Below are 25,908 nucleotides of genomic sequence, written 5' to 3' on the forward strand. Positions count from 1 at the left end.
AAGGCACTTAGCCAAGGTCATAAATACCACCTTGTTAATAGCACAAGCGTGCAAAGCAGAATGCTTAGTCAGCTGCTTTACACTGCCTTTTAAAACCACCCCCTGCTCCTCCACCCAAGACCTCATATGCCTTAGCCTTTGCCTAGTATGGGAGGGACCTACATTCGGAAGTTGAACCTTGAGACATCAAGTCTCAGACATTACCACACACTTTGATAGTCACTACAGTTTAACTATCTAAGATACCAAGTAACTGAAGCATGTCTTGCTTGTTTCTGTAAATTAAATTTTATTTCCCTATTTTTACAGATACCTCTTATCATCATCATTTTGCATATCCAAAACATTTCCAAATTAGTCTTTTTGAAACATGCTTAAGTCTGGCTCAATCTGTAGCACACATGTCATATTGCCCTTCCACTGAAACTTGAGAATAGTGGTGTCTATTACATCTCATTAGCTCTAGACCTATTGTCCTCCTTTATAGACACGGAAACAAACAAAAATGGATCATTTGACAACACAAAATAAGCCCATAAAACATAGATGAGACTTTTAGAATAAGACTCCCTTTGTTCACATTTGAGTTTCTGATGCCAGGCTAGCAATATTTTTCATTCATTCTTGATACCAATAGAGGGATCAAATGACTGGAAATTAAAGAGGCAATAGGAGGCAAAGATCATTAAAATTACATGAAGGAATTAAAATCCACATAGATTTCAATAAGATCTATTCAAAAACAACTCTGTCTGCTTTTACATAACATTATACTGTATTTTTACTTATTCAGATTTGATTATCAAAAAGCAAGATGCAAAGGAACACATTAGCCTTGGAAAAATATTCTTTATAAAATCATATGAAAATTAACTACTTTTCAATCATATCTAACAAAATTTATTTAAAAGTTTTCACAACTACCTTTTAAGATATTGTTGTGGTCTTTCACACACAATTAAAGCTTACTATATACCTTAAGAATCGGCAACATCCTACCTGTGTTTTTTGATGCCGTTAGACAGCGACTCCCCACTGCCACAAACTTTTTCTTCAGACATGCTTGAAGTTATTGTATCTTTTGAATCCATGCTGTCTTCTAATGAATAAGCTGTTGTTGTCTCAAACACACTTAATGATTTTTCAGATTCTGAATCTGCAAAAGAGCAAGTGCATGTTAATGAATCTACCGTCAATGCTAGACTTCAGTCACTAACAGACCTTCTCTCTCCGTACAAAACTGAAACCTAAGTAGGCTACTGTGTCCTGGTGACAGCATCTATTTGGTAGGTAACTCGTACTGCCACAGACCGCCACAGCTCTGTATCGAGATATAGACTAAAGAGATTGTGAGATAAGCAAGAAAACAGTAGATTAAATATCACACAGAGCCAAAACCTGATGTTTTGATTAAACTGAAGCTACCACAACTTGCTTAAGACTAGTGCCAGTGTCAAATGGATGCCAGTATCTTACCTAGCTAAATAACATTTAGCTTAACATTCAAGTTCTGCTCTTCCTTCTATGTAAGATTCCAGTTTGGTCTGAATTCTTGAAACACTCTGTGCTTTTCAGCAATCTTCCCTTCTCAACTTACTGTACACATATCAACGAACAAGAGGATATTGTACGCAATGGATTACACTAGCCACGTAAGTCCCAGCAAAGTCTAAATGATAAGAYCACCAAGCAGTAAAATAAACTTTGTACTCTGGAAGGTAGATTAATAGTACAATCCATATCATGTCTAAAGTTAAACATGAAACAAAACCAACCTCATTTCCAGCTAGCATTTTGGTTGGATAGTGCTTAACCTGCTCTGGAGAAGAGAGTCTTGACCCATGTTAGAAAGTAAAAGTTTCCTGGCAAAAAGTCTTAGCTTTGTTTCATGTTTTCCTCTTTCAAAGCTGACAAGTTCGTCAAAGGATTTATCAACTGCAAGAGCCAGGAAGCAAATGAGCAGCTCAAGACAAGTAAAGACGCACCAGTTTCCACCTCATCTGGGAAACCCTTTAGCTAAGACCAGATACAACAATGAATGATAAGCAGCTTAACCAAAGTGTCCCTGATTCAGGAAAAAGCAAAGCCAACTTCTACTAGAGGCCAGATTCTGTAGCTTCTGTTTCTAATTCTGATTCTAATTAAAGCAAAACAAAACAAAACAAAACAGCAATCAAAACTTGCTGAGGGAGTAGTCCATACAGAAGAATATCTATAATAAGAATATCTCAGTCACAATTGCCTATTGCCAGGTGCAACCTTCTTTTCTCTTAAAAAGAGATGCTGGTAGCTTCTCCAGAACATGTTAAGTATACTTTGGTGAAGAGGACACTGACAAGAGGACTTTCTGCTAGATCCAGACCACATTAGGGTCAGGAACAGGAAAAAGTCCTGATTAATAGATGGGCTGTGCCACAAGGTGTGCATTCTCTCCAGAGAGAGACACTTAGGAACATAAAGCAGATCATGGCTTTCATTAAAAACACCTATCCCCATCTTTGTAAAGACAGTACTGAAATTAAGTCAGTTGCTAGGAAATGAAGAGAACTGCCAGCTGGTGCTGAGGATATGTTAAAAGAGCAGACTGGCACTCCAGAAAATCATCTCACACATTTCCCCAAATTTGTCAGTCTAGTTACATGCAAAGTTATGATATAATATACCAAGCACTAGTTTGGCGGGTACTGTATATAACAAGTAGAGTAAAAGCAGAAGGATTTTGTATTTTATGTAACAGATCTCTCCASAAGTACAGACTTCTCCAGAGAGCCTAAGCCCAGCTAGAGAGAAAAACATTATTATATATCCAAATACCACAAAGGAAGAGACACTCTTAGCAACATAACACAACTTGGGCCTCAGCTTCCTGATCCCATTGTACAGCCAACACATGACAAGTTATAAATCCCTTCAAGGTAAGTATTACATCTCTCTATTGAAAGAGCTGCTCAACTGTGCCAACAATTATTCTGACAGAAGAACTGCGAAACAAACTCTGTAAAATAAAGCGAAGAGTAACTGTAGTAAGACTCCTTTCATTTTCAGTACCATCAGGAACTGTCTTGTTTTCAGCTAGAAGTCACTACAAGGTTTCCCACAATTATTTCCTCAACTCGAGTTGCTGTACCAGATCTAGAAAGGAAAGAATAGGTAAGTTTTGTCAGAATCTGACCACTCTCTAACACGCTTCTCAGCATAGGGAGGATTTTTAAACACTACACATGTAACAGGCACACTCAGTTCTCCTACTCCTGCTACTCCTGGCTTTAGGTCACAGCGCCAAAAGACTACACCAGTGACTGAGCTCATCACCTGCAAACCTTCTTTTCAGAGCTAGAGATGGTGACCAGACAGTCTTTTCCAGAATATATGTGGCTTACTTAATATAATAAGAACATACTACGTAATGAAGAACAGTAGAAAAATAAAAACCAGACACTGTTATAAGTAACTTGCTCTCTAGAGACACCTCTCACATCTCCCTGAGAAAGTTCTCATTAAGAAAGTATGTCTACAACAGCTCAGCCTGTCAAAGGTCTCTGAATCTGCAGTCCCTAAACCTTTCCAGGCAGGTATCTCCTCTGACTCACTGAGCTTAACAAGGCTTCAGAGTTCTTTTTTAGGTGTCAACAAGAATGAGCCTAGGATTGTCTTGTGAACATGGATCAACAGGCAACTCACTGAACTCTTCTCGGTGTACTTGCAACTAACTCTTTCTGAATTAAGATTTACATACTCCTCCGTTACTGTAAAAAAAGATTTATATTCACAAGTTGTTACAGAGCAGCTGTCAAACAGATGACTAGGAGAAAATGAGATTTTCCTAGTGAACTGAAGAAGGTGTGGGGGAAAAGAGGGGAGGGAAGGAAGAAGAGCACCTGTTCAGAAGCCAAAATTTTCAAGTGATCCTTGAGACAAGAGAAGGCTGACTAGGAAGCCCTCCAGCTCATGAAACCACAAGTATCAGGGTAACAGCAAAAATGCCAACTATATTTTGCAGAAGTGAAAGAGCAAAAGGAAATGGCAGAAGCAGTGGTCACTTAACCACTTGTTCTCAAAGGAAAGTCATCTCCTATTGTAACAACCGACAAGTCTTGATTTCCAGGAACAAAAGTTTGGCCAATGTGTCCAAGTAATAAATACTCCTGAGAAAGATGGTGTTGAACCACTGACAGGATTGGGATTCAACTCTGACCAGGTGTTTCCCACCCATCCTCCTTCTGAGCTACTTGAATTCACTCATTAAGCTATACACAAGGCAAGAAGTCCACAGCAAGAGACATTCTTACAGACGTTGCAGAATACTTTTGGTACACATTCAAAAATGCTATTTGATAAACTCCAAATACGGAAAGAGAGAACAGTAAGTTCCCATAGTACTTTGCACTTTTTTTTAAGTGAGCAGATAATTGCAGACAAACTAGGAAGTGAACAAAAGCGACAGAACTGGCACACTGATTCTGGTACCATTTAAGAACATTAGTTAGGAACACAAGATCCATAACTAATACATAACAGTTGAATCTGTGCTACAACAGATTAGGTTTAATATAACCTAAATATGCCTGTAGCTAAATAACTGCATTTATAGTAAGATCGCATCCATGTAAGACCATCAATGTCCTCCAACACAAAAGAAACTTTGTTTGCAGCAAGATCCCCACCTCTCAGATAAAGCATATTAATAGAATTGGGACAGTTCCAAGCTCTCCTCAAATTTGGTTTGCAGTCTGCAAATAATCAGGGACTTTCATCTGCAAGACAAAGTCAAGTATCCTCATCCTTTAGTTCTTGACCTGCTTTGCCATTTTTTAGCATTGTGGATGGACTCCAGATTTGTATTCAGTCTGTTTCCTGAGGTCTGTAAGCTTAATCAAAGCTGGTAATAAGTCATCTAGCTCTCTAGAAGATGCCATCAGTCTTAACAAATTTTGCAGCTTGTATAATACTTCTTCCTTCCCCACATCCTTTGGCACATCCTTTGGCATTTAATCCTCCAACAAGAGCTCCATGGCTCCATATGCTGTTGAGCTTTACTACGTATTTCTTCCACGCCTAGGATAAGAGGATCTGCGCACCCAGAAACGCTGTTTACTAACCTAGTGCTATCAGAGTTCAGATTAGTAACACTCGCATTTGCTGGTTTTAACAGTGGATATCATCCTTTTGTAATACAGAGTTACTCCCATTTCCTGTAAGTTCTTGCTGTCAAGTTCAGTGTCTACTGGCCTCCTATCACAGGGATTTAGAAGTTATCGTAACAACCAGAAAGCACTCATTTAAAAAAGAGGGAAGACTTCAGAAAATGAACAACTTCAATAAGCAGTCTTACCACACTACAAATATTTTCTTCGCCTTAGTTTTGGAAGAGATAGAGGATGTTTCTTTAATAGCGTCCACATTTCTACAAACCAAATTACACATCACAAACTCACCAGTGACCAACTTAGCCTACATCAACACCAGCAAATAGCAATGGCTCAGTAGGAACAGATTTGTAAGCTAAACAGATGGTGCTGAGGACTTGACAGTTGAACGAGGTACATTTCTGGTGTTCTTTTTCTTTGGCTTAGCTCTACTCTGCAATCATGGATTGAGTGTCTGGTAGCCACTGGAACATATCTTCTGCTTTACCTGCATTCAGGAGTCTGGTTCATGCATTCAGATTGCTCTACAGTGTGGATCAGAGCATGACACATGGGGACAAGAAGAAGCTGCTGTTTACATACACTTTGTAATACACTTCCTGTTCAAAAACCTGACTGAAAAAGTCTTGTATTGCTCCGAGTTGTCACAGCTGGTGATACTTTTGTTGACAGTAAACAAGCAGAAGTATCTAATACACAGAAAACACTCTTAAAAAAAAAAAAAGCTGCAGTGGCACTTCCTTTCAACCTGTCAAGTCAAAGCTATTGATTCTTCAGCTCAAAGCACAAACTTGCTTATGTAATGCTCTCACTTCTATAAAGGCACTCCCACAGAGGAGATTTAAAAATTCAGAAAACTGTAACTAGAAAAAGAAGGTGGTGTCCTAATAGAAAAAATATTCTTGAAGTAGGGACATTTTCCAGCTGACAGACATTATGACTTGTCAAATCACCCTGCTAAAATATGTTGATAAGTGTTCACTCAATCCCCCATACAGACTAGTAAAATGATTCATGAATCTATTTATCCAGAATCGGTATCATTGAACTTGTTTAGCCAAATCTTCAAAGACACCGAAAGTCCTAGCAGTTTAGACTTCTGGAATTACAAGCTTTTGGCTTCTGACAATTGGGTCTAGTCACTGCTTTCTGTTACGAAGATATTTACGATCATATCCTGTCTCCTTAGCCCAAGAAGGGAGCCCCACATCCCCAAACTCAGAGCCAGCGTCACATCTCTTGATCTCTCTGCTCTCACTACATTCTTGTCATACTGTCCTTCCAGTTAAGACTCCAAAAGTCAACATGGCAGAAAAGCAAGAGGGTTAGAACACTTTATCAGGATCCCAGTGATTAGCTAAAAATGAACATGACACAAAAACTAGTTCTTTTCGTGTTTAAGCTGAAAGTCATAACATGCAACCAGCGGCCAGGAAGCCATGCCACATTTCCCTTTCTCTAGCCAGCAACAGAGCACCCTTCCTCCAGCCATGTGCCTTCAGAGAGACAGAACTAAGAAAGTGAGTCTGTCCTGAAAAATTATTTAAATTGCAAACAAGATGAATTATTTCAAGTAACTTCTCTCAAAGAGAGAATTGAGATATATATGCTGAATAAGTTTCGCAGTTACACAAATCCACTTGATATGACTTATATGCAGCTTCAAGCAGCAAAAATACCACCTCTTCCAACTAGAAAGGTGGTTTTAGACACTTTCATTCAAGATGAAGTTTTAGACACTGGGTCAGTTAGGAGATTTATAGACTAATAGTTCTTTAAAGCTAAGCGAGTATTCTCTCGTATATACAAACAGAGCAAGCCCGGCTGGAGAGACTACATTCCAGGAGCACCAGATAAACAACAGTTTTCTGCTTTGTTGCAACAAGCAAAAGAGCCCAAGGCCTTTAAGCAGAGTTGTTCCTTTGGTTTTGGTTGAAGAACCTGTTTCTAGCATTCCTTAATCTCTTCTGGTTGAAGATTTGACACATTTGTTACTGTGCCAAGAAGCAAAGTCTTTTGTTGATTTATTGTGCTCCTCGGCTATATGCTTGGGCATCTGAACGTAGACTCTACTTAGCCTGTTTTTTATCCAGTGCTTAGTTAAGTTGTGCACTGCAGTACACTTAAAGATGGGAAACACTGGTTTTCTCATCAGTCAAAACCATCAGACAGTTAAGTTTGCAGAACAAGAAACCCCATTCGTACTTGCTCATTAAGTATGCCATCACAATCTAATTATCTGCTACAGTTAGACTATGTTTACACTCAAGCTTTTCTATATCCTGTTAGTAGTTCTAGCAGTTTTTGTAGTTTTAGTCAGCTGTGCATTGCCAGATCACCCAATTAGAGCTGTTATTGAGCTGCACTATGTACATCCTATCTATACCAATGCATGTTGTAATCATCCTATGCAGTTCAGTGTTTTCCAAAAATCACTATTACATGTTTTACACATGAAAACATGAAAGGTACTAAACTGAAAAGTAGACAGTCAGAAGGTACTTTGAGGATGCACAGAAAATTATGATCGATCCTCTTCTTCCACCTGTGACAGTTAAGATAGGCGAATAAATCTAGGGATAGATTTATTTCACGGAGGTGAAATAAAACAAGCCTTTCTTAACCCTCTTTATCCCTCAAAACCAGTGTTTGTTACGGACTGATCTTAAGAACAAAACAAAAAACCCCATACATCTCCATGCAGAAAGTAATTCAGAAGACTTCTAGCTACGTTTACATCTCCTAAAATATGACTCGTAAGTTTTGCTATTTAAAAAAAGGGCATAGACATCCAGCCAATTGGACCTTTCATGCCTGGAGCCTGTAAGGTAAAACAACACAGTTCTACAGGTGAACTGAGGAAGGTTTACACTCAGGCATAATTTTAGAGGCCCACTCATACAGCACAGTATTTTCCTGAAGTTAGTTCCACGCTGGAAAGAGATTTCACTTAGAGCAAGACCATTCCCCCTGCCCCCAACACGATCACCAAACACATGCTTGCTACGTGCTCGTATTCTGGACATCATTACTTACCTGAAACAGCATCATAGAACTGCTCTTCACTGATGATGCTTAGAGGCGGAGATCCCTTCACTAGGGACTGCTCTAGTTCATGGTGTTCAGTGGCTAGCGTCTCTAATGCTTCTGACAAGATCTTGTTTTTCTCCTGCTCATGCTCCAGTTTCAAATTCCTCACCTATAAGTAGATACATGTATGAATAAAATCTCATCTCTCTGAGGGATGCACAGCTCAAAGCTATTCAGAAAATAGATTGTAATAAATAAGTAAYTGGTTCAAAGGCAAATGGCTGAAACTGAAGCCACATGGATTAATGAGAATACTACAATATTTCTGTGACCACAGTGTGGTTATATCTCAGCATTTTTCAGTAACTGAGAAGTCTGCCAAATAAAATTTGATAGAATAAATCAAAATTCCACAAGTGAATACAAGCCAGTCAGATAACTGCACCTTAAATCTGAGTGGAAATACTTGCAACTCTTTTCTTGGACGACTTTAACTATGAAGCTATAGTGATCAGTTTCTACATGTACAAGGCTACTTCTACCAGTCAGCTCTAATTTGGGCCAAGAAGCATCATCTGAATTGAATTACAGAGCAAATGTGAATGCCAGCTACAAATAACTACAACTGAACTATGAGCTAGCTAAAAACATGCAACCCTGAGGATTAGAGAAGGAGGTTAAGGAAGAGATTCCTCTACTCTTTGATATAAACAGCTTTCCCTCCCCACACTCAAAACAGTTTACAGAGGAGCCAGAAACCGAACAAAAAACCAGCCACCAGATGGTGGAAGTTTTTTCAAGCCCACACATGCAGCCAGCACCAGAGAGGATGATGTTAACTGCATCTTGAGTCCAAGACTAGTAACAGGAAAGCAACATGTCCTTCCTATTTCCTCCTCCTTTTTTGTCTGTGCTTTCCTACCTCTTCTTTCTCCTCGGGGAGTGGAGAGAATTTTTACATGAATGACTCCTGAAGGCCCTCTTCTCCCAACCCAGCAAGGCTGTCATGTGCCATTTTCCTCCAATCCCCAAATGACTTGCTCTCTTCCTCCTCCTTCTTCTCACCCTTCTTGTTCCTGTTCAAAAGGCTTTCAGCATCCCCAGCTATTGCCTTCGCCTCTAGTTTATTCTCAAAGGTCAGTTTACAACTGTAATCCCCCCTCCACTAAGAACCTGCAAGGACATATCAATTAATCTCTTGGAACAGTTACAGGGACGACTTACTTTCCTAAGTTACACATATACCAGCATTGCCTTTCTGAATCTAATTTAGGAACTGTTTGTATGTCATTTTCTGGTTACTTTCTACATCCTAGCTTTACTTCAAGTAGTGTTAACATAAGCAACTACATTTATAAATGTAGTTGCTCAACTCAAAAAAAGTKCTAATATAATAGTTCTAGATCTAATAATAGCTTCTATTTCCCTACGGAGGCTTCAGCCCCCTCAGTTATAACAACCAGCGAAATAGCAGATTCAGACTGGGCACAAATGAGAGGGTGGGAATTTAGAGGCTAGAAAGGAAATGTCAAAGCAGATTTGCCACTTCCAGAGAAGTTTCCATTTTGGCAGTAGCATATCCACTGGAGAAAGACCTGTGGAAGAAATTTTCACCCCCTCAGTTGTGCCAAATACTAAATCAGCTGGTTTTGCTGCCAGGCTCTGAGTGTAGAGGGGCAATCCAATTAAATGATAATTAAAGAGAATAAAATTGGGTTGCTAATTGAAAGCAATAAAATCACTAAGTTAATTACTATCTAACAGTTCTACCTTGAACAGAATGAAAAAAACCTAGACAAGTTATTGCCACTTTTGGTTAAAGTTCACTTTGAAGGTCCCAACAAAGTCAATTACTGCAATGTTTCATGGAAGTCAGATGCACCCCATCGCAAAAGAATTGGTATTAAGCAGTTCCAGCAGAGATTTTTCTGTGCAGAACAAATCATTTAAAGAATTGTTCATTTATAGAAACAACATTTGTGTTTCACACACTTGAGAGAGGAAGGGTGAGGACTGAAACTGAAGTGGTGCTTTTCATTATTATTAAACAGCAGCAAAATGAAACGAGTTATTTATATGGTATTTGCAATTTTAGACTAAAACCAGAAGAATTAGATGCCTCCATCCTCTGTTCTGTTTTGATAAGTAATTTGGAGTGATGTTAAGTATTAAAAATTTAAGTTTCAATGCTATTTAACAGCAAACAGAAAGGAAAATTGAAACAGAGATGAAATTTTTCCTGCATCCACCAAGCATGGCAGTGCAACTAAACAGGTAATATAAATACAGACTTGAGATCAAAATAAAGTCTGTAAAATTTTTTTTTAAAGGTTCCTCTGTCCTTTTGTTATGTAGAGTTATTTGTGATTGCAGAAGGTGGAATGCAAACAAATGCCCCATTTGGAAAATAAACAGCCAGCCTAACAGTAAGGCTCATTTTTCTATGTACTTCCAGATTTCCTAGCTGCCAAACACTTATTAGTAAAGCACTGATACTACTAGTAGGCAGGAAAAAAGCTTTTCATCTCTTACATAAGGAAACAAAGGCTAGGAATAAAAGAAAACACACTCAGACTGAAGTTTGTTGCTTTCAGCTTAAAAATGCTCGTCCATATCTGAATGGGTTCATTTTAAAGCGGCCTTAATTCAATACCTGGTGGCAGGAGATGAAAGTCCAATACAAAACCTTTGCCAACAGTACTCAACCTGCAGGATGGCCTATACATTCAGCCAACGCAGAGGTGCCCCAAGAAGTCCTGCAGTCTAGAACTCACTGCAGGGTAAGAGTTTACATGAGCAGCTCTTAAAAGGCAGAGTCTGGAAATACTGTCTGTAATAGCAGTAACCGCATCCTTAATAATCAAAACAATTCAATGGTGTTGATGTGAGAACCAAAAAAAGACAGTTCTACTACCATTATTTGACTGGTTTCACATGTAAAAAAGCTTGGTACTTGCACAAATAGAATTAGTACCATCTTCATGTAATCTACTTAAATATAGACACTTCAGCTTCACCCCCTTAAATCAAAGCTTTTTCTTCCCCATCCTGTCTTTCTTCAGTGTCCCAACACAGAAACAACTGCAAGAGTACAGAAAGAACCTCCAGACTAGTTTTAAAAAATACTTCTTCAAACAAAATCTTTCGGACCTATGTATAAAGCAGAAACATGACCGCAAACAAAAAACAACTCCCCAAAAATCAGCTTTCAGATGCATACACATTTTGGTCTATTAGAATGGAGGCAGATAGACCAAAACATTTCAGTGAAATATCATCTGATTTTGTGAAGCTGCATTACCTGAATGTCTCACTGTGTTTTAAACACAGTGGTACAAATACTTAAATAAAAATAAGGTAGTAAACGTCACACCAAAATGCTGCAGACGTCACTGTATACACAGCTCCGGAAATCCAGTCTAGGCATATTCAGAAAAATACCAGACAAGATGTTCTATTGATAGCCTGCGTAAGACACACCTTGTGCTATAGCAGCAGCTTCCATACTTTTTGTAGTTGTGCCGAGCTGCGAAAAGGACAGAYGGTAATTCACATCTTAGGGTGTTTAGCTCCTCATCCTCTAGCGATGGAATAGTTGTCATCTCTTTTTTTATCCCTGCAGCTGATCCCCGCAATGCCAGCGCCACCATCGGCTCCATAAGCTCTCGGCAGAGCTGGCAGAGGCAGCAGCACAGAGCGCCCCAGCGAGCCCCGTGCAAAGCCAGCTGGGGTCTCATGGGGTTCATCCACGTGGGCTCTGCACCCGACCCTTGTCGGGAGTTATCTGTACAAGAGCAATTGCACTACGTCAAGAAGGTTGACTTGATGTGTTTGCACTGTTATGATGATAACAGTTGAGATCAACCTTGTTTTCACCTCTAAACATAATGTTATGATAGCAAAACATCAGACTTACGACTGCTGTAAATCTGGTGGGAACTACCCAGCTTTGTCCCACAGAAGTAAATGATCATTCAGTCATTAACCTTACAGCTACAGACACAACTATAACCTGATACACTGACATAGAACCAAGACTTCAGTATCTAGATCAGTGCAGCAATTTGTTTATTTTTTTAAATACTTCTCCAACCAGAGATTTGAGACCCAAGTTGAGGTAACCGACTTCACTTATAGTTTAACTGAACATGGAGTCCACCTACAATGTTTTTCTGTAAACGTTAGAGCCTTTCAGGCTTTTAAGTACCAAACTGTGAATTTAAAGATTAGAATCCAGTTATTTTAGCAGTCAGGCTACAGCTCTATTCCTCCTCTCCCCTTTTTTTCCTTTAAAGGAAAGCAACAAGCTATATGCAGACACTTTGACTGTCTTTCTATGCTACTGTACTCACAAGAGCATGATTTAAAAGGTAACTCCTCCACTGCATAATACTAGCAGGAAAAAAAAAAATTCAATGTTCACATATCTATTCCAAAATATCAAATAGCTTCTCTGGGTGTCACAAACACCAGACCCATTCCTTTCTGCATCCTCAGCTTTCAAGTTGTAGGTGGAGACTAGTAAAGTGGACCAGAAGACCTCCCCCCACCTCCCTTTTTTTAAAGCCATAAGCCTTGAAGTGTATCTACACAGCCTGTAATCAAGGCTCTTTTCTGCGCCTCCTGAAGGCATCTCAGTACAATACACAAAATACTTGCTTTGTGTGGCGCTCAATGCTTTTAATTTAAATTAAGGCTCAACAACAGTGGCACTTTTGTGGGGTAGGAAATAGTCACACCACTGATGCTCAGCTAATAAATGAACATCTCAGTAACACGCTATTGCAGCTGCAAGTAAACCATCTAAAAACAACACATTGCAAGCAAGGCATGGAACAAATACAGACACCTCAACAATGTGCAGGCTACCTGCTTTTAACACTAAAATAGTGAATTAAAACACAGCATACCTTAATTTCTTGGTTCTTCTGAATCAAGAGAGAAAAACACTTCACAGGACCAGTGTGATTTAGTTAATTTTACTTTCAAGCACGCACAACTTCAGTGTTATGAATAAGAATGTCCAAATATGCAGACTTTCAAGTTGCGTGGGAAGAACCACCTCTTTCACATAGCAGCCACCAGGGGATCTGAAGCCAGACTCCACCAGAGTTTCAGTACTCTGCGAACCACTTCTGCTCTGCAATAAGCTGACTGCAGAAAGGCAGCCCACGACACTGTCTTACCAAGACATCTCATGGCTCAGAAGCGGGGTTTTGGTTTTCAAAATGAATGTCTTTGTCCAACTGGCACAGAAATTCCATCCTCCCAGAAACGTCACTGCATAGGGACATTCGCCACGAAGCACAGAGGATGCAAATTTTCAGTAGCAAGATAAGGGCTAGTCTAATACCCAGCTGAAAATTAACATTTAACCACACAATTAGAAAAATGCTGCTACAATGAAACTGTCAGTTTTATGTGGCCATCTTCTGGCATTGAGAAATGAAATCCCATTTTCTGTAAAAAAAAAATAAGTTCCAGTCAAACCTGCCATTTGTTTCACATACATCTCTTCATATCAAACTGTTAGTTTCCAGACTTGGCTACTCCAGTGGGACATACTAGCCTGAAAGTCAACTTTTTGGACAAAGTTGTGCATTGTAACATGTTACATTATGGCAAACTACCCCCAAGAAACAATGAGAATTGAAAAAGGAGGATTCTTTCCCTTGCTCTGTGATCTTTGTATCAAAAAAGGAAATACCCACAAGAAAAATCTGAGGCTTACAGTGCAAATCACAACCTCCATGTGCATAGTCTGCGATATGTACACTATTCGTCTATTCTAACAGACAGGCTCACATAATTGCAATTTTGCTGTTAGCACAATACAGTTTATTCTTTCCCTATTGCTAGCTTCTCCCTACACAAGCCAGTTCTTTGTGATGACCAGTTTAAACTAGTAGGGAATAAATCTGTTATTCTTCTACATTTAATGTAGTATGAGAACTATAAGGTTTTGAGAAGAGTCGGGTCTGTTTTAGTGTCTTGAACAAAACCTGTATTTTCACTTCATTGTGGAATAAATTGAAAGACTTAGAATAAGCTCCCCAAGGCATAGCTATTTAAAAATGGAACAGTTTTATGTGTTTTGTTAGCTGACTTAGAAGCATGCTATTACAGCACTAACTCTACAGGATCTGCTTCTATGACAAAATACTTTTAGATTTTCCACTACCTAGAGTAGGACTAAGTTGTTGCTTAAGCAGCTACTGAAGTGAAAACTGAAACCAGTTGCTACATGCACCAGAAGGAAGCTATAATTCTGTAGTTTTGAGTTCTCATAGTATTAAACACATTTTGAGCTTCAATAAAGGAAGTTCTCCATAAAAGAGAGAATTAATTTTTGTCTCTACTCTTGGAGTTTAATTCCTACTAAGCATACAAAAAACAAACACACAAACAAACCACACATACACGCAGGAACAAACCCAACAACAAAACCCCCACGCACAACTCCAAACCCAGCAAAAACAGGAGTAATTTTAGTATCAGTGTGTTTCTCTGCAAGTATGCTTGAGTACAGTACTTGACCTCCAGAGAAAGGAATGAGTGAGTGTTTTATGTATAATCTTATGGCACATCATAAAATTGCAAGTGTGACAGCCTACTTTGGGAACCCTTTTTTTGCCTTGCACTAGCAGATGCAGTCAGTTTTGTGAACATATCACTGGATAGCTAAAGCCCTAAAGCATGTGAATTATTACACGCAAAGCTTTCTGAGCTCTTTTCTGGTTTTGTTTACACACACGCCTTTCCAATCGGTTGCACGCACAAAATCCCCCTGCTGACTCACCACTCCCCATCAGCCACAAGGAACTCATGACAAATATTAACTACCTTAACATATGTCAAGGCCTCATGTCATAACTCCTTATTCGCTGGAGTGAAGTAGCTCTTGTAAGCTTTTTCCTTCTTGAAGCGTGACCACAGTGTTGGCTCATCCTAGGGTACAGAAGACTGAGCCAAAAAAAAAGTCATGCTTTGCTTTACCATTGTCTCCTGCTTAGGTCTATCAGCATGCAGCAAGTATCTCTCTCTTGGTGCTACAGGTTGACCATTTACACAGTTTTAAAGATCTATCAAAAGAATAGTTAGATACCACTTGCCAGTGACTTAAACTACTGCTAGTGCAATCACTGAAATGCAAAATAAAATATGAACAATTAATCAGGGTAAACTGAGCTCACTGATGATAGTGAAGTGTTACTTACTGAATCACAAGAGAACATCAGTCTTTAWCATAAATGTCTGGCCAACTGACCAGCTGGTAATCTACAACTACAGCATTAGACTACCACATGTTACCAAGGGTACTTCAAATTCAAAGGAGCAACTGAGGAGCCAAACATGACATTTTGTTCTTTCAGACTCATACAGAGGAAACATCACTATTAAAATCTTTTTTGTTTTTTGTTTTTTTTTCTTTAAACAAAGGCTGAAAGACCCCTAAACACACAAACAAAACCCCCACATAAACCAATCCCATACAAACCAATTGGCAGTCCGGGTCATCTATTCAGTTACATCCCAACTTGAAGCCTGTAGAAGATACCACAGGCTTCATAAAGTCACAAGACTGCCTCAACCGTTCCCCAGATGAACATAAGAATTCATTGTTAGTCAGCTACCAAAGTTCACCTCAGAAGTTCAAGAGAAGGAATTTAGCAGGGAAAGTTGGAAAGCCTACATTTCATTCTCTTCAGTACAGAGTTATAGTGTCTCCATGTACTTGATTTATGCAAATAATAAAATTCTGCTTGTGAAGAAAAGAACAAAACGCAATCAGAAAGTTTAAAAAGAGACAGTGGAATCCCTGCTAGAAGCAAGATCCAAACTGTCTTCCACACAGAAGAAACAGACTTCGGCAGGATCAGCCTCAGCCAGATCATGGCAACGTGTACAGGTATCAAAATACAGAACTGCTATTCAAGGAAAGAGCTGGAGCTTCTGAAAGCAGTCAGACCTCTTCTTCCAAGATACAAGGGTATTATCAAAATTCACGATTTAAGACTTCCTGGATGAACTGTTTCTGAACTATCCRCATGGAAGGGACAGAGACCTTTAGCCTTTCCACCCTTCTGTGGTAAGAGACCGTGACACTTCCTCTTGCATGTGGAGCTTACTGCCTTACTTCCAGCTACATTTGGCTGCATCAGAGTTTATGTATTCAGAAGCTGATGAAGCACTGCAGGTCTAACTCAGAGGGAACATCGTAGCTCTGAGGCAAGAACCCTTCCACAGCACACGAACGTGCTGCAAAGACTTTATTTCTGACTGCAGATTAAACAGACAGTTTGGGCTTAAAAGCTTGGGTTTAAGCTTTAATCGGAGAAACCGTTCTCTTCAAAATGACTCTGCGCTAGTCAAGATTTAGCAGAGGTTTTTGGTTTATTTCTAAAATGAGAATTTCTGGCAATTTTAATTCTTCCTCTCAAAGGGTATATTCTTTGCAGCTGCATTTTCTTTAGATGACTCAGTTGTAAACTGATAAATCTCATACGAAATCTACTTAGGTCTGAAAACAGCAGAAGCTGCCAGCTTCCAGAGCATGTTCTGTCCCTACTCTTGCTCCGGTCTTAAAATAATGACTAGTCAAACAGGAGGAGTTCAAACAAAAAAAATTCTTCCTGTTTTGTCCTTTTCTATTTAATATTGTTCCTATTTTGAGCCAAGCTGAAATTAAATATGGCTGCTGTTTTAAGTTTGCCAGCAGCTTACGCCAAAATAAGCTTGGGCTGAATGACATCTATGGTGATGTACATCTTTGGGAAGTTAGTTTTAAGCTGCAGAGCCACAGGACTACCCAAAAGATACTCTGCTGCCCTACCCAAATGAGATTAAGCATCCATTTCCTCAGAGGCAACCTTACACGAGTAAGGGTCTTATTCAACCTAGGCATGACCCTTATACATTAATATTGATGCCAAGAGGATTAGAGCAGAACATTACTACATGTTTTCAGATGCAGCAGGGATTTTTGTGAGTCTTTTTCCTTTGGGAGACTTTGGACATCTTTGAAGTTTGTTAGACTCACAAACAGAGAGCCTAGATTTTAAGATGTAAGGGTTCTTAAGAACACATACAGGAAATGCTTCCTTTTTACTCTTAAGGGACTGTTTTGAAAACACATCTTAAGGCAGTTTTGATCTAGCTACTTCCCTTAAATATTTTGTGGAATATACGACTGAAGACTTTGATCAACTACTCTGTATTCCCTCCCCCACACTTCTTCCCAGTCGGATCAGACCCAGTGCATGCGTCAGTGTTTTTGCTTTTGAAGCAACTGTCATGTTTTTGCCACGTTTCTGTTGGCTCTTACTGGCTTAGTAGTGCTGCTGCACAACTGGATGCATTTTAGATTCAGGAGAGCGAGACTAGCTTCCGATCAAAAGGAGCAACACTTGTGAAGCTGGTTTTCTGTTCTACAAGCTCCAGATTCATAACCTTGTTATTCATAAAGAATAGGCGAAAGTTTATTAAAAGTAATTCCATAAAACATGCATGCCATACAGTTATTTTGCATTTATAAAACATGCAGTCAGGTGTTTTATTTGCTAGTTTTTATTTCAGAATAGAAGTGCTTAAACAAATCTGAATGATAACCAGACTATTTAAAAAGTAGAACTCCTAGATAGGACAGGAGTCAACAGTGAGTCTCACAACACAGGTGTGAGGCACCCTCAGTTGCTACATCCTAGAAAACACACTTCAACTTTCCAGTATTAGAAGGTCAGACTTCACAGAGAGATACATAAGCACAAAAATCCCAGTTCTACCAGTGATTTTAGAATGGCTCACAGCATTAAGAAGTTTGTCTCTCCTTAAAGAGATTTTTTTCCTTTCAGACACTGTTTTGACCTTATCCTTAAGCAGACAACAGCAGGCAGGCATAAAGTAGGTCTTAGGTAGGTAGATAAGGCATATCCTGAAATTTGAGTACGTTATACTCGACATCCTGGATTTAGGGCAGATAGATACTCTGGGCCATGGAAGTTCGAATTGAAAGTTCACAGCCTTAAATCAAAATAGCAAAAGACATTCACATATTGAAACTAAAAGCTGAAATACAGCCTCCCAGTTCTCATTTTTGCTAGAAGTAATTGCTAGAGTGTAAAAACATTACAGTTATCCTGAAATATGATACCTACTATTACATTAAAAAACAACACCAAAAAACATTGTCCTTGCTATTGAAACAGCTGGGTAATCCAAACACAAATATCGTCACTCAGTGAAACACATCTTCTCTCCTTATGACTGATCTCAAGCATTTTTACCTCTATCTGGGCGTTTCATTACTTTTTTGTTGCAAGAATTGAGTGTGTTATCCATTGCCACTCTGTTCATTCTCGCATGACCAGTAGCTAAACAAGAACTGAGCAGAGAGAAGAAGCAGGCTTGTTTTATCTGAGTTATGCAGTCTTCCATGGACAACCAGTTCATCTAGACTTAACACTGTAGTAAAGCTATTTTATCTATTATTCCCTGATCTGCAACACAGCAGCATCTACAACACGGAACAGGAAGAAAGGGCCCTGGCTTTAAGTTCTAGTAATCTCTTTTATGAACGCCAGTAAAAGCCGCAAGTCGCTAAAATGAAACCAAAAGGAAGGAGATTTGAGGCAAGTGTAAATCTAAGGAAAACCAAGTGCCTTCCCATCCCAAACTGACACAGAATCTGACAGCTTAGAGTGACAGGTTGCTTTCAAGATTCTATACATTTTAGTTTGGGAGTAAAGTCAGAGTCAAAAACACAGATTATATTATCAACTGATCTGTGACACAAAGACCCCTTAAGCTGTCTCAAACAGTATGGGTTATAATAGACTGTCTCTTAAGTATTGTGTTGATACTTGAAGAAAGTCAACAGCACCAAAATGACATTCTTATAGTCCAACTACCTGCCTGTATTTATGCACAAATTCTCACCAGTGAAGCAGTAAATCTCTGGGAACAGCACACACATGAGAGTAGCTTTAGCCTTTAGCTTGAAACATGGCTTCAGAGGTRGAGAAGATGCAGGTTAAACAAAACTAGGTGTCAGCTATCCACAGACACAACTGCCAATGGTTTCAGACTGTCTTAAAGGCTCAGTCAGCATTTTCACCTGAATTTGATTTGCTTCACTCTGCAGCAAGGTGTTTCMCCAGATCTGTAGACAGTCCACATGCATAGCATAGAATACGTCCACAATTAATAGTCTTGTTGGCATTTCCAATAAGGTAAAAACCACAGGTGCATATGGATTATCATGTTACCTAGAATTATCTTGACATCTTACGCTTATTCTCCATCAAAAAAAGAAAAAAAATCGCCACATATGATTGTGTCATTTCTTCAAGTCTGTCAGTTTCAAATTTCTCCAAGTACCTGCTGGTGCTCTTCTGCTATGGCAGACGACCTGCACAAGGCATAGAGGCTGATGCTCAGGTCAAGTTAAACTGAATCTTCCTGCATAAGGTGAGAAAAATTTTGTTCTCCCTTCCCCCTCACCATAGCTCTTGATTAAAAAAAAAAGAGTAATGAGACCTGCAATAATGACACTATTAACTTTCAAGTTTAATGGGAAATCATCTTTCCATTTAAGGGAAAAACAACATACCTAAACTAGCTGATGTTAAAAAAACAGCATAGCTGTTACAGCACAGACCTCTCTGATGCAGATGAAAAAGTTTAGTCYGCTTCTGTAGCTAATCTGTTTCCGTTTCCAAGCTAAGGGGTACCCCTACATTATCATGCAGGCTATGGACTTCCTTCAAATAAGCATACTTTAAAGCCATTCTRATAAAGTCTCCCAGTCTATCCATGGATCCAAGAGTTATTGCATTGACGTCTGAGTTTTAATATTAATACTGTAGTAGTGACAAGTATGAGAGGAGGGAAAACGTTCCTGTCTAATACCAGCGACTGAATCCACATTTACCTTCCAATTGACTTAACTACGAGAGCAAATTAAACATGCCATCACAGTTGTCACTCTCAAAGGCATCCTATAAAGATAACAGACATCTAAATGAAGACCATCCTTGCATCAAAAGCTAGAGGTCCTCTTGGCACTGGACTGTTCAGGATATTCAGAACAAATGGATATGCTTTGTTCATAAGAGGCCCTGTATCTTACCACTCCTTTGCAGCAACCTTCARCTCTCAAGCTTTTTACTATAAATTGAGCATCATTTGCTTTGTGTGCACTTATCAGCTATCCTCAGGTGAGCATATGCCTGCATTGCCCATCTGTGCGCAACACCGAACATGCTTCTTTTTCAGGTCTATTACTGAAGCATTTAAAAGGGGACGATTTTAAGAACAGTACAAGTTTTCTTTGGAGAAACAGATTATGAGCATTCACTGACAATCTGACCTGGTGTGTACTTTCAAGGAAAACTACAGTGGCAGTGATTTATTTTCAGTACATAAACACTTTTGCACAGTCCATTTACCAATTCTAATGATAACCCCGATGACTCAGCAGTCAGCATTACACAAATGCATTTCTGCACTGCACAAGACAGATACAACACAACAATATTCAGACAATGCAAGTCTGAATATTAATATTAAAAACAGAAAAGCTTTCAAAGTCATTGGCAGTCTGGGAGAGAGGAAGGTCAACAAGTACACGCTCAGTTCACAAGATGAAAAATCAGACAAGAGGTCAAATTCCACAAAGGCTTACCTCTGTTATGAAAATGCTATCAGTTCAGAGGAATCATTGAATAAACAAGTGAAAAAAGTAGTTCTGATTGAAAAGCCTTGACTGTGGCCAGGTAAAATTTAAGTACCACAACAACCAAAAGAGACACACACAGCTACTACACCCTAGATAAGAGATCATCCGTTTTCCTCTTCACAGCCGAAGACCCATATACTCCAAGGAACCACAAATGACTAAAACACACAATCTAAAAACACAGCAAAGAACAGGACAGAAGTAAAGTTAGATTCAACCAATCTCGTTTATTCAAGGAAAAGCTGCAAAGTTGCACATGGACAGTTTATTACAGCAGGACAAGGGCCACAATACAAGAGACCTTAACTCTGAATCATCAACATTTTAAGAGGCCAGGTAAAACAAAGCAAAAATCCCACCATACTGGCAAACTTGATAGGATTTGATAGCAGTTCAATGATACAAAACTTTAAGTTACTCATACCACTCAGTGATGATGCTTTCCAAACAACTTCATGCAAAATGTACAAGTTAAATATCCTATCTCCCTCAGAAACACAAGTGTTAATATAGAACAGTGGACAGGCCCAGTGAAATTAATTTTTCAGTTGTGGAGATATAGATTTTTAACTCTTATTCTATTAAGCCAGTTTTATCAGCCTTACAAGAAAAATGGTACTATAAAAAACAGAAGTTTCAAGAAGGAAAGGTCAAGGAGGAGAGTAAATCTCCAGAGAATTACTAAACATATTTGACTACAGTCACCCAGTCCAGCACCTAAATAGCATTCTGATGTTTTACGCAGTAGAAAGAGAGACAAAAACAAAAGAAAAAAAGCAGAACACTCAGCCCTACTTGCAGTCATGTACCTCACACACTTGTGCACAGATCATCATAACAGCAATAGGTAGGGGGCTATGCACAGAGATTCAGCCTTAAATCCTATTTTCTGTTGCTTCATTTTTTTCTGAAATAGTATCAGTCTTCAGCTGAGAATACACACTGGCTGACTGAGAGYTAACAAGTTTCAGAACTGTTTCTCATCTGTTCCTCCAAAACATGTCAGATACCCGTTAGGCCAGCAAATTAAAAACAAGCTGACCAGCTTTATATGCCATTATGAAATCATGATGAAACTAGAAGGATAAAAATGTGTACCCTCCTCATTCCAGTTTGTTTTCCAGGCATGGAGAAGAGGAAAACAAACAATATCCTCATAGCAGTAAGAACAAAAAGCAAGAACACATGCAAAGAATTTCCATTTTATGTATTTCTCTTTTTGTTCCCAGCTATCAGCTTCCTCACACACAGAAGAGCAGCACCATTTTTCAAATACATTCATAGAACACAGACTGAATAATTTCTATTTAAAAAGCTTACTACATCACATTCTATTCCACTAAACTTGATTGTTGCTTGCTTTCCTTCCTACAACCTTAACTAAGTTCCTTTTCTCCATGTTTTTGCATTAAAAAAAAATCCCCAAACAATTTGCAAACAAGACCTTATAAGTAAGCCTCACAGTTGGCGCTGCAGAGGCATAGACAGAAGAGGTTTCACTATAAAGTAACATGCTTTTTACACCATGTTTCTCCAGAGGGCCATGAACTAATTCCAATTTAACAACCACCAAATAAGTGTGCACATAAAATCTACAAGCTTTGAACAAGCATTAATGCACTCTAGAAAGTGCAAAAACAGGTTAGCAGCATGCTTTGAGTTGGGCAATATAACACTGAATGGCGAATACCTTCAGACAAGTTGTGTGATAAGCTTTTGCACAGGCTTGTAGAGCTGAAAGTCAGCAAGAGTTCCACTATCACTACAAGTCAATAAGCTACTTTGCCAGTAAATTATATTCAAACACATCATTTGCTACAAAGAAAAGGTTAACTTTTGAAGCGCGCATTCTTGAGGAAAAAAATGTTGAGACTGATACCAGAACAGTACCCCTGCTGCACTACAAAGACAAGTACCACTCATCTTTTGTCCTATAGTAACACCTGGGTGTCCTGCTGTCAGTCAGCACTCTCTGCAGCCCAGAAGCCTTTTGTGTACAGCACTCCACCACCGACCTTATCACTTGCTTTGAAATTTAAGTGTTCTGTCAATACACATAGTGCCCTTTCAGAAAAGAGAAGCAATAACAGTTACTTACCTTCTCCCTGAATGGAACACCAATATTTGTTATTTTAACAAGCTTCTGTCTGGGCTGCTGCTTAGCTTCTCTGCCCACTCTGATGATCTAACTCAGTCTTGGCTGCTCTAGGAAAGTCTCTGAAAACAGTTATGCTCTAACTCCCCTGTCCCTGGGATACTTTGGACTCACTGAGCTGCTTCCTTTACGTAACATTGACAAGGCCACTGTCTTCACAGACCTATAGTTTGCTTTCTGCCTGCAAAGCTGCAGTAAAGTGCAAGAAAGAAAATGCTTCCAAAGGAAGAACACTATGCCATCGGGACAGATTTCACTATCAAGTTGCTCTGATTTGTCCATCTCACCTTTAGAACTTGCAGAAGAATGACATATGTATGTAAAGCGCCCAAAAATCAGTACAGCAAGAATCATCAAGGCACGACTAGAATATTTGGCATTCAAGTAAGGACAGAAATAATCTGCCAAAACACTTCTTTTTCAATAGCTTTGTTCTATTGTATTCCATGCCTACACATCATTCCACAATGCATTATATCCTGTGCTCTCCTGTATGAGGGATAAATAAAATCATTCTTTATCTGGACACTTGTTTTAACATAGAGAATCTTCGAATTAACTTGTTACTTTGGAACAGGATTTAATCTACACTAGATACCGTATTTCTAGCAAAAGAATACTTAGACTTGGCAGGGAGGAAAAAAACAGGGCCGAGCAAGTTAGAGATTGGATGGCCGATATTTTCTTGAAATAGACACACCTTAATTTGAATCCCTCAACACCAGATACCTCTTACTATGTGCCCAGTGCAATTACGAATTGTCTGAAAACTCCTCTCCTCCCTCCAGGTTTAAAAGCTGAATAGACACAGTGTCTCAGTTGTTTGTGATACTGCCTACTGGCCCCGGCACCCTGAGATTCTTGCCTTAGTTTCCATTACTTTCAGCAAGAGCCACAGAGCAGAATGGACAACGTATCAATCGCACAGGATCACTTTGCTGTGCTCCAGCGATTGAAAGGAAGCAAAAAAATAGGACTTTCACCTGTATCTGAGTGCAAGGAGAAAAGGTCACAAAACCAGTGCCTGCGTTTCTCTGCTTATAGGGGCTAAGGACCTCTGCAGTTCTAGGTCCAACACAACGGCCAGGAAAGACACTATCCTTTCTCCAGTCATATCTCAGAAGTCACAAAATTAGCTACTTTCTTAGTTTCCCTAATTTCACTTGATCCCTCTCACCCCTCCCACACTCCAAGGGCTCTTAAGACCTTGGTTAATGACCAAAGGTTAATGTAGATGAGTGTGCTTTGCCAGGTGGCAGGCAGGAAAGGGACTGCTGATCGATTCCAGACAGACTTGCTCAGGGTGCCCACATCAATAGTTCTCCCTCGACTGCAGAGAGTGTCATTACTACTCCCCTCATCCCTACCCAAGGCAGTTGATACAAAAATCTCATTAAGAAGTCACCTGGACACAGCTTACAGGCATCTTCTTCATTCACAATCCAGTAAGGCAGCAGATCTAAGCAATAACACCACGCTCATACACATCTCCCAGGCCACATAGCAGACAAGTATTAAAGGCAATTATTTTCATCCTAAAGACTATGCATATGTTTATTTACAAGAACATGTGCAAACACACCTAACCCTCAAGCATTCAATTATGTCCCCAAGATATTCAAGAAATGTGAAATAAACTGAAGCAGTACACCGAACTTCTACATCGTCATTAACATTTGCTAGCTGAACTGCATGCACATTTCTTATTTACATTACTTTACGTCACTTATACATACAAAAGACAGCATGTTACGCCATGCTAAAGGTAACTAATTCAATGACCTACAGTTTTTTGACCACAGAGCTCCTGCAAAAAACGGTAAGTTTGATTTGTTGTCACGAGTTCTACCTAGGTGTAGATACAACTCATTTAAATTGAGACGAAGAAATCCGTCCTTTCTGAATCCCTTATCTCATTGGCTTGAGGTTGTCAGCTTRCAAACAAATCCCCTTTTGAAGAAAAAAAAAGAAAGAATGACAACACCCACAAACAAGGGAGGAATGTTTGAGCCAACAGCAGACCGCAAATGAAGTCAGCTTACCACCGCTATTTGTTCTCAAGTCATGCAGTAAGATGTGGCACTTGCTGTTAAATATAGTCTTTGATGGTAAAAGTGAAACTTAGGAGAGTCAAGTTACTCATCAGCATGCTTATCTAGCATTGGCTAACGAACAAACAACCCTCCAAAAAGAAAAAAAAAATCAGATTTTAAAAAAAACACCTTTCCTTTCAGGTTCTGTGCTCAAATATTAAGAACAGATTTTAAACTTATCCAGGAAGTCCGGCAAAAATAACAGCGTGCAAAGACAGATTAAGTCAGATGCTCAACTTAAATTTCTGCTACCATAATATAAAAATACCAGAGAATATAAAAATACCAGGATCAAACTGCTTTTCGAAGGCAGGTTCCAACATCTGCTCGAAATAGCGCAAGGGAAGTCCTGCTCTCAAAACAATACTTACTAACCTTGTGCCAAAGTCACTGCAGAAAAACGCTTCAAGTTACACTAGCTCCGACACTAACGCCTCGATAAACGCTCGCATTAAAGCAGCTGAATTATGTCCGTGTTTCCCTCCCGGCTCTGCACAAAAGTAATCGGGCTCATGTGCCGCTTCTGCGCTTGACACAGAACAGCTCATCCCAACGTCAAGACGGAAAATAATAAAAAAATACAATAAGAGGAGAAGGCGCCGAGCCAGCCGCGCCCCGTGCACGCTACATACCGCGGACCCGCTTTTTGGAGGGCAGCCGCTCCCAGACCTCGCCGCCCGCAGAGCCGGGCACGGCGGCCCCGTCACCTTGCACCGCGCCGCGGCCGCACGCCGATCCCCCCGCCCC

General features: G+C 39.5%; 1 protein-coding gene across 3 annotated transcripts in view; it reads right to left on the reverse strand.

Annotated features, from left to right (window-relative positions):
• Positions 1-25,908, reverse strand: part of OSBPL1A (oxysterol binding protein like 1A) — a 58,431-nt gene that overhangs the window by 19,416 nt on the left and 13,107 nt on the right. Inside the window, exons 1-3 of one of the 3 annotated variants that reach the window (XM_026056765.1) lie at positions 25,794-25,873; positions 8,184-8,346; positions 1,000-1,156 (exon numbers count right to left, since the gene is read on the reverse strand). In XM_026056765.1, coding sequence (XP_025912550.1) covers positions 1,000-1,091 — 92 coding nt within the window. In that variant the 5' untranslated portion in view covers positions 1,092-1,156; positions 8,184-8,346; positions 25,794-25,873. Of the gene's footprint in view, positions 1-999; positions 1,157-8,183; positions 8,347-25,793; positions 25,874-25,908 lie in introns of those variants that run through there. The other 2 variants (XM_026056763.1, XM_026056766.1) reach the window with 2 other exon arrangements.

Source organism: Apteryx rowi, unplaced genomic scaffold, assembly GCF_003343035.1.
Source record: "Apteryx rowi isolate R43461 unplaced genomic scaffold, aptRow1 scaffold_1329, whole genome shotgun sequence".
NCBI lineage: Eukaryota > Metazoa > Chordata > Aves > Apterygiformes > Apterygidae > Apteryx > Apteryx rowi.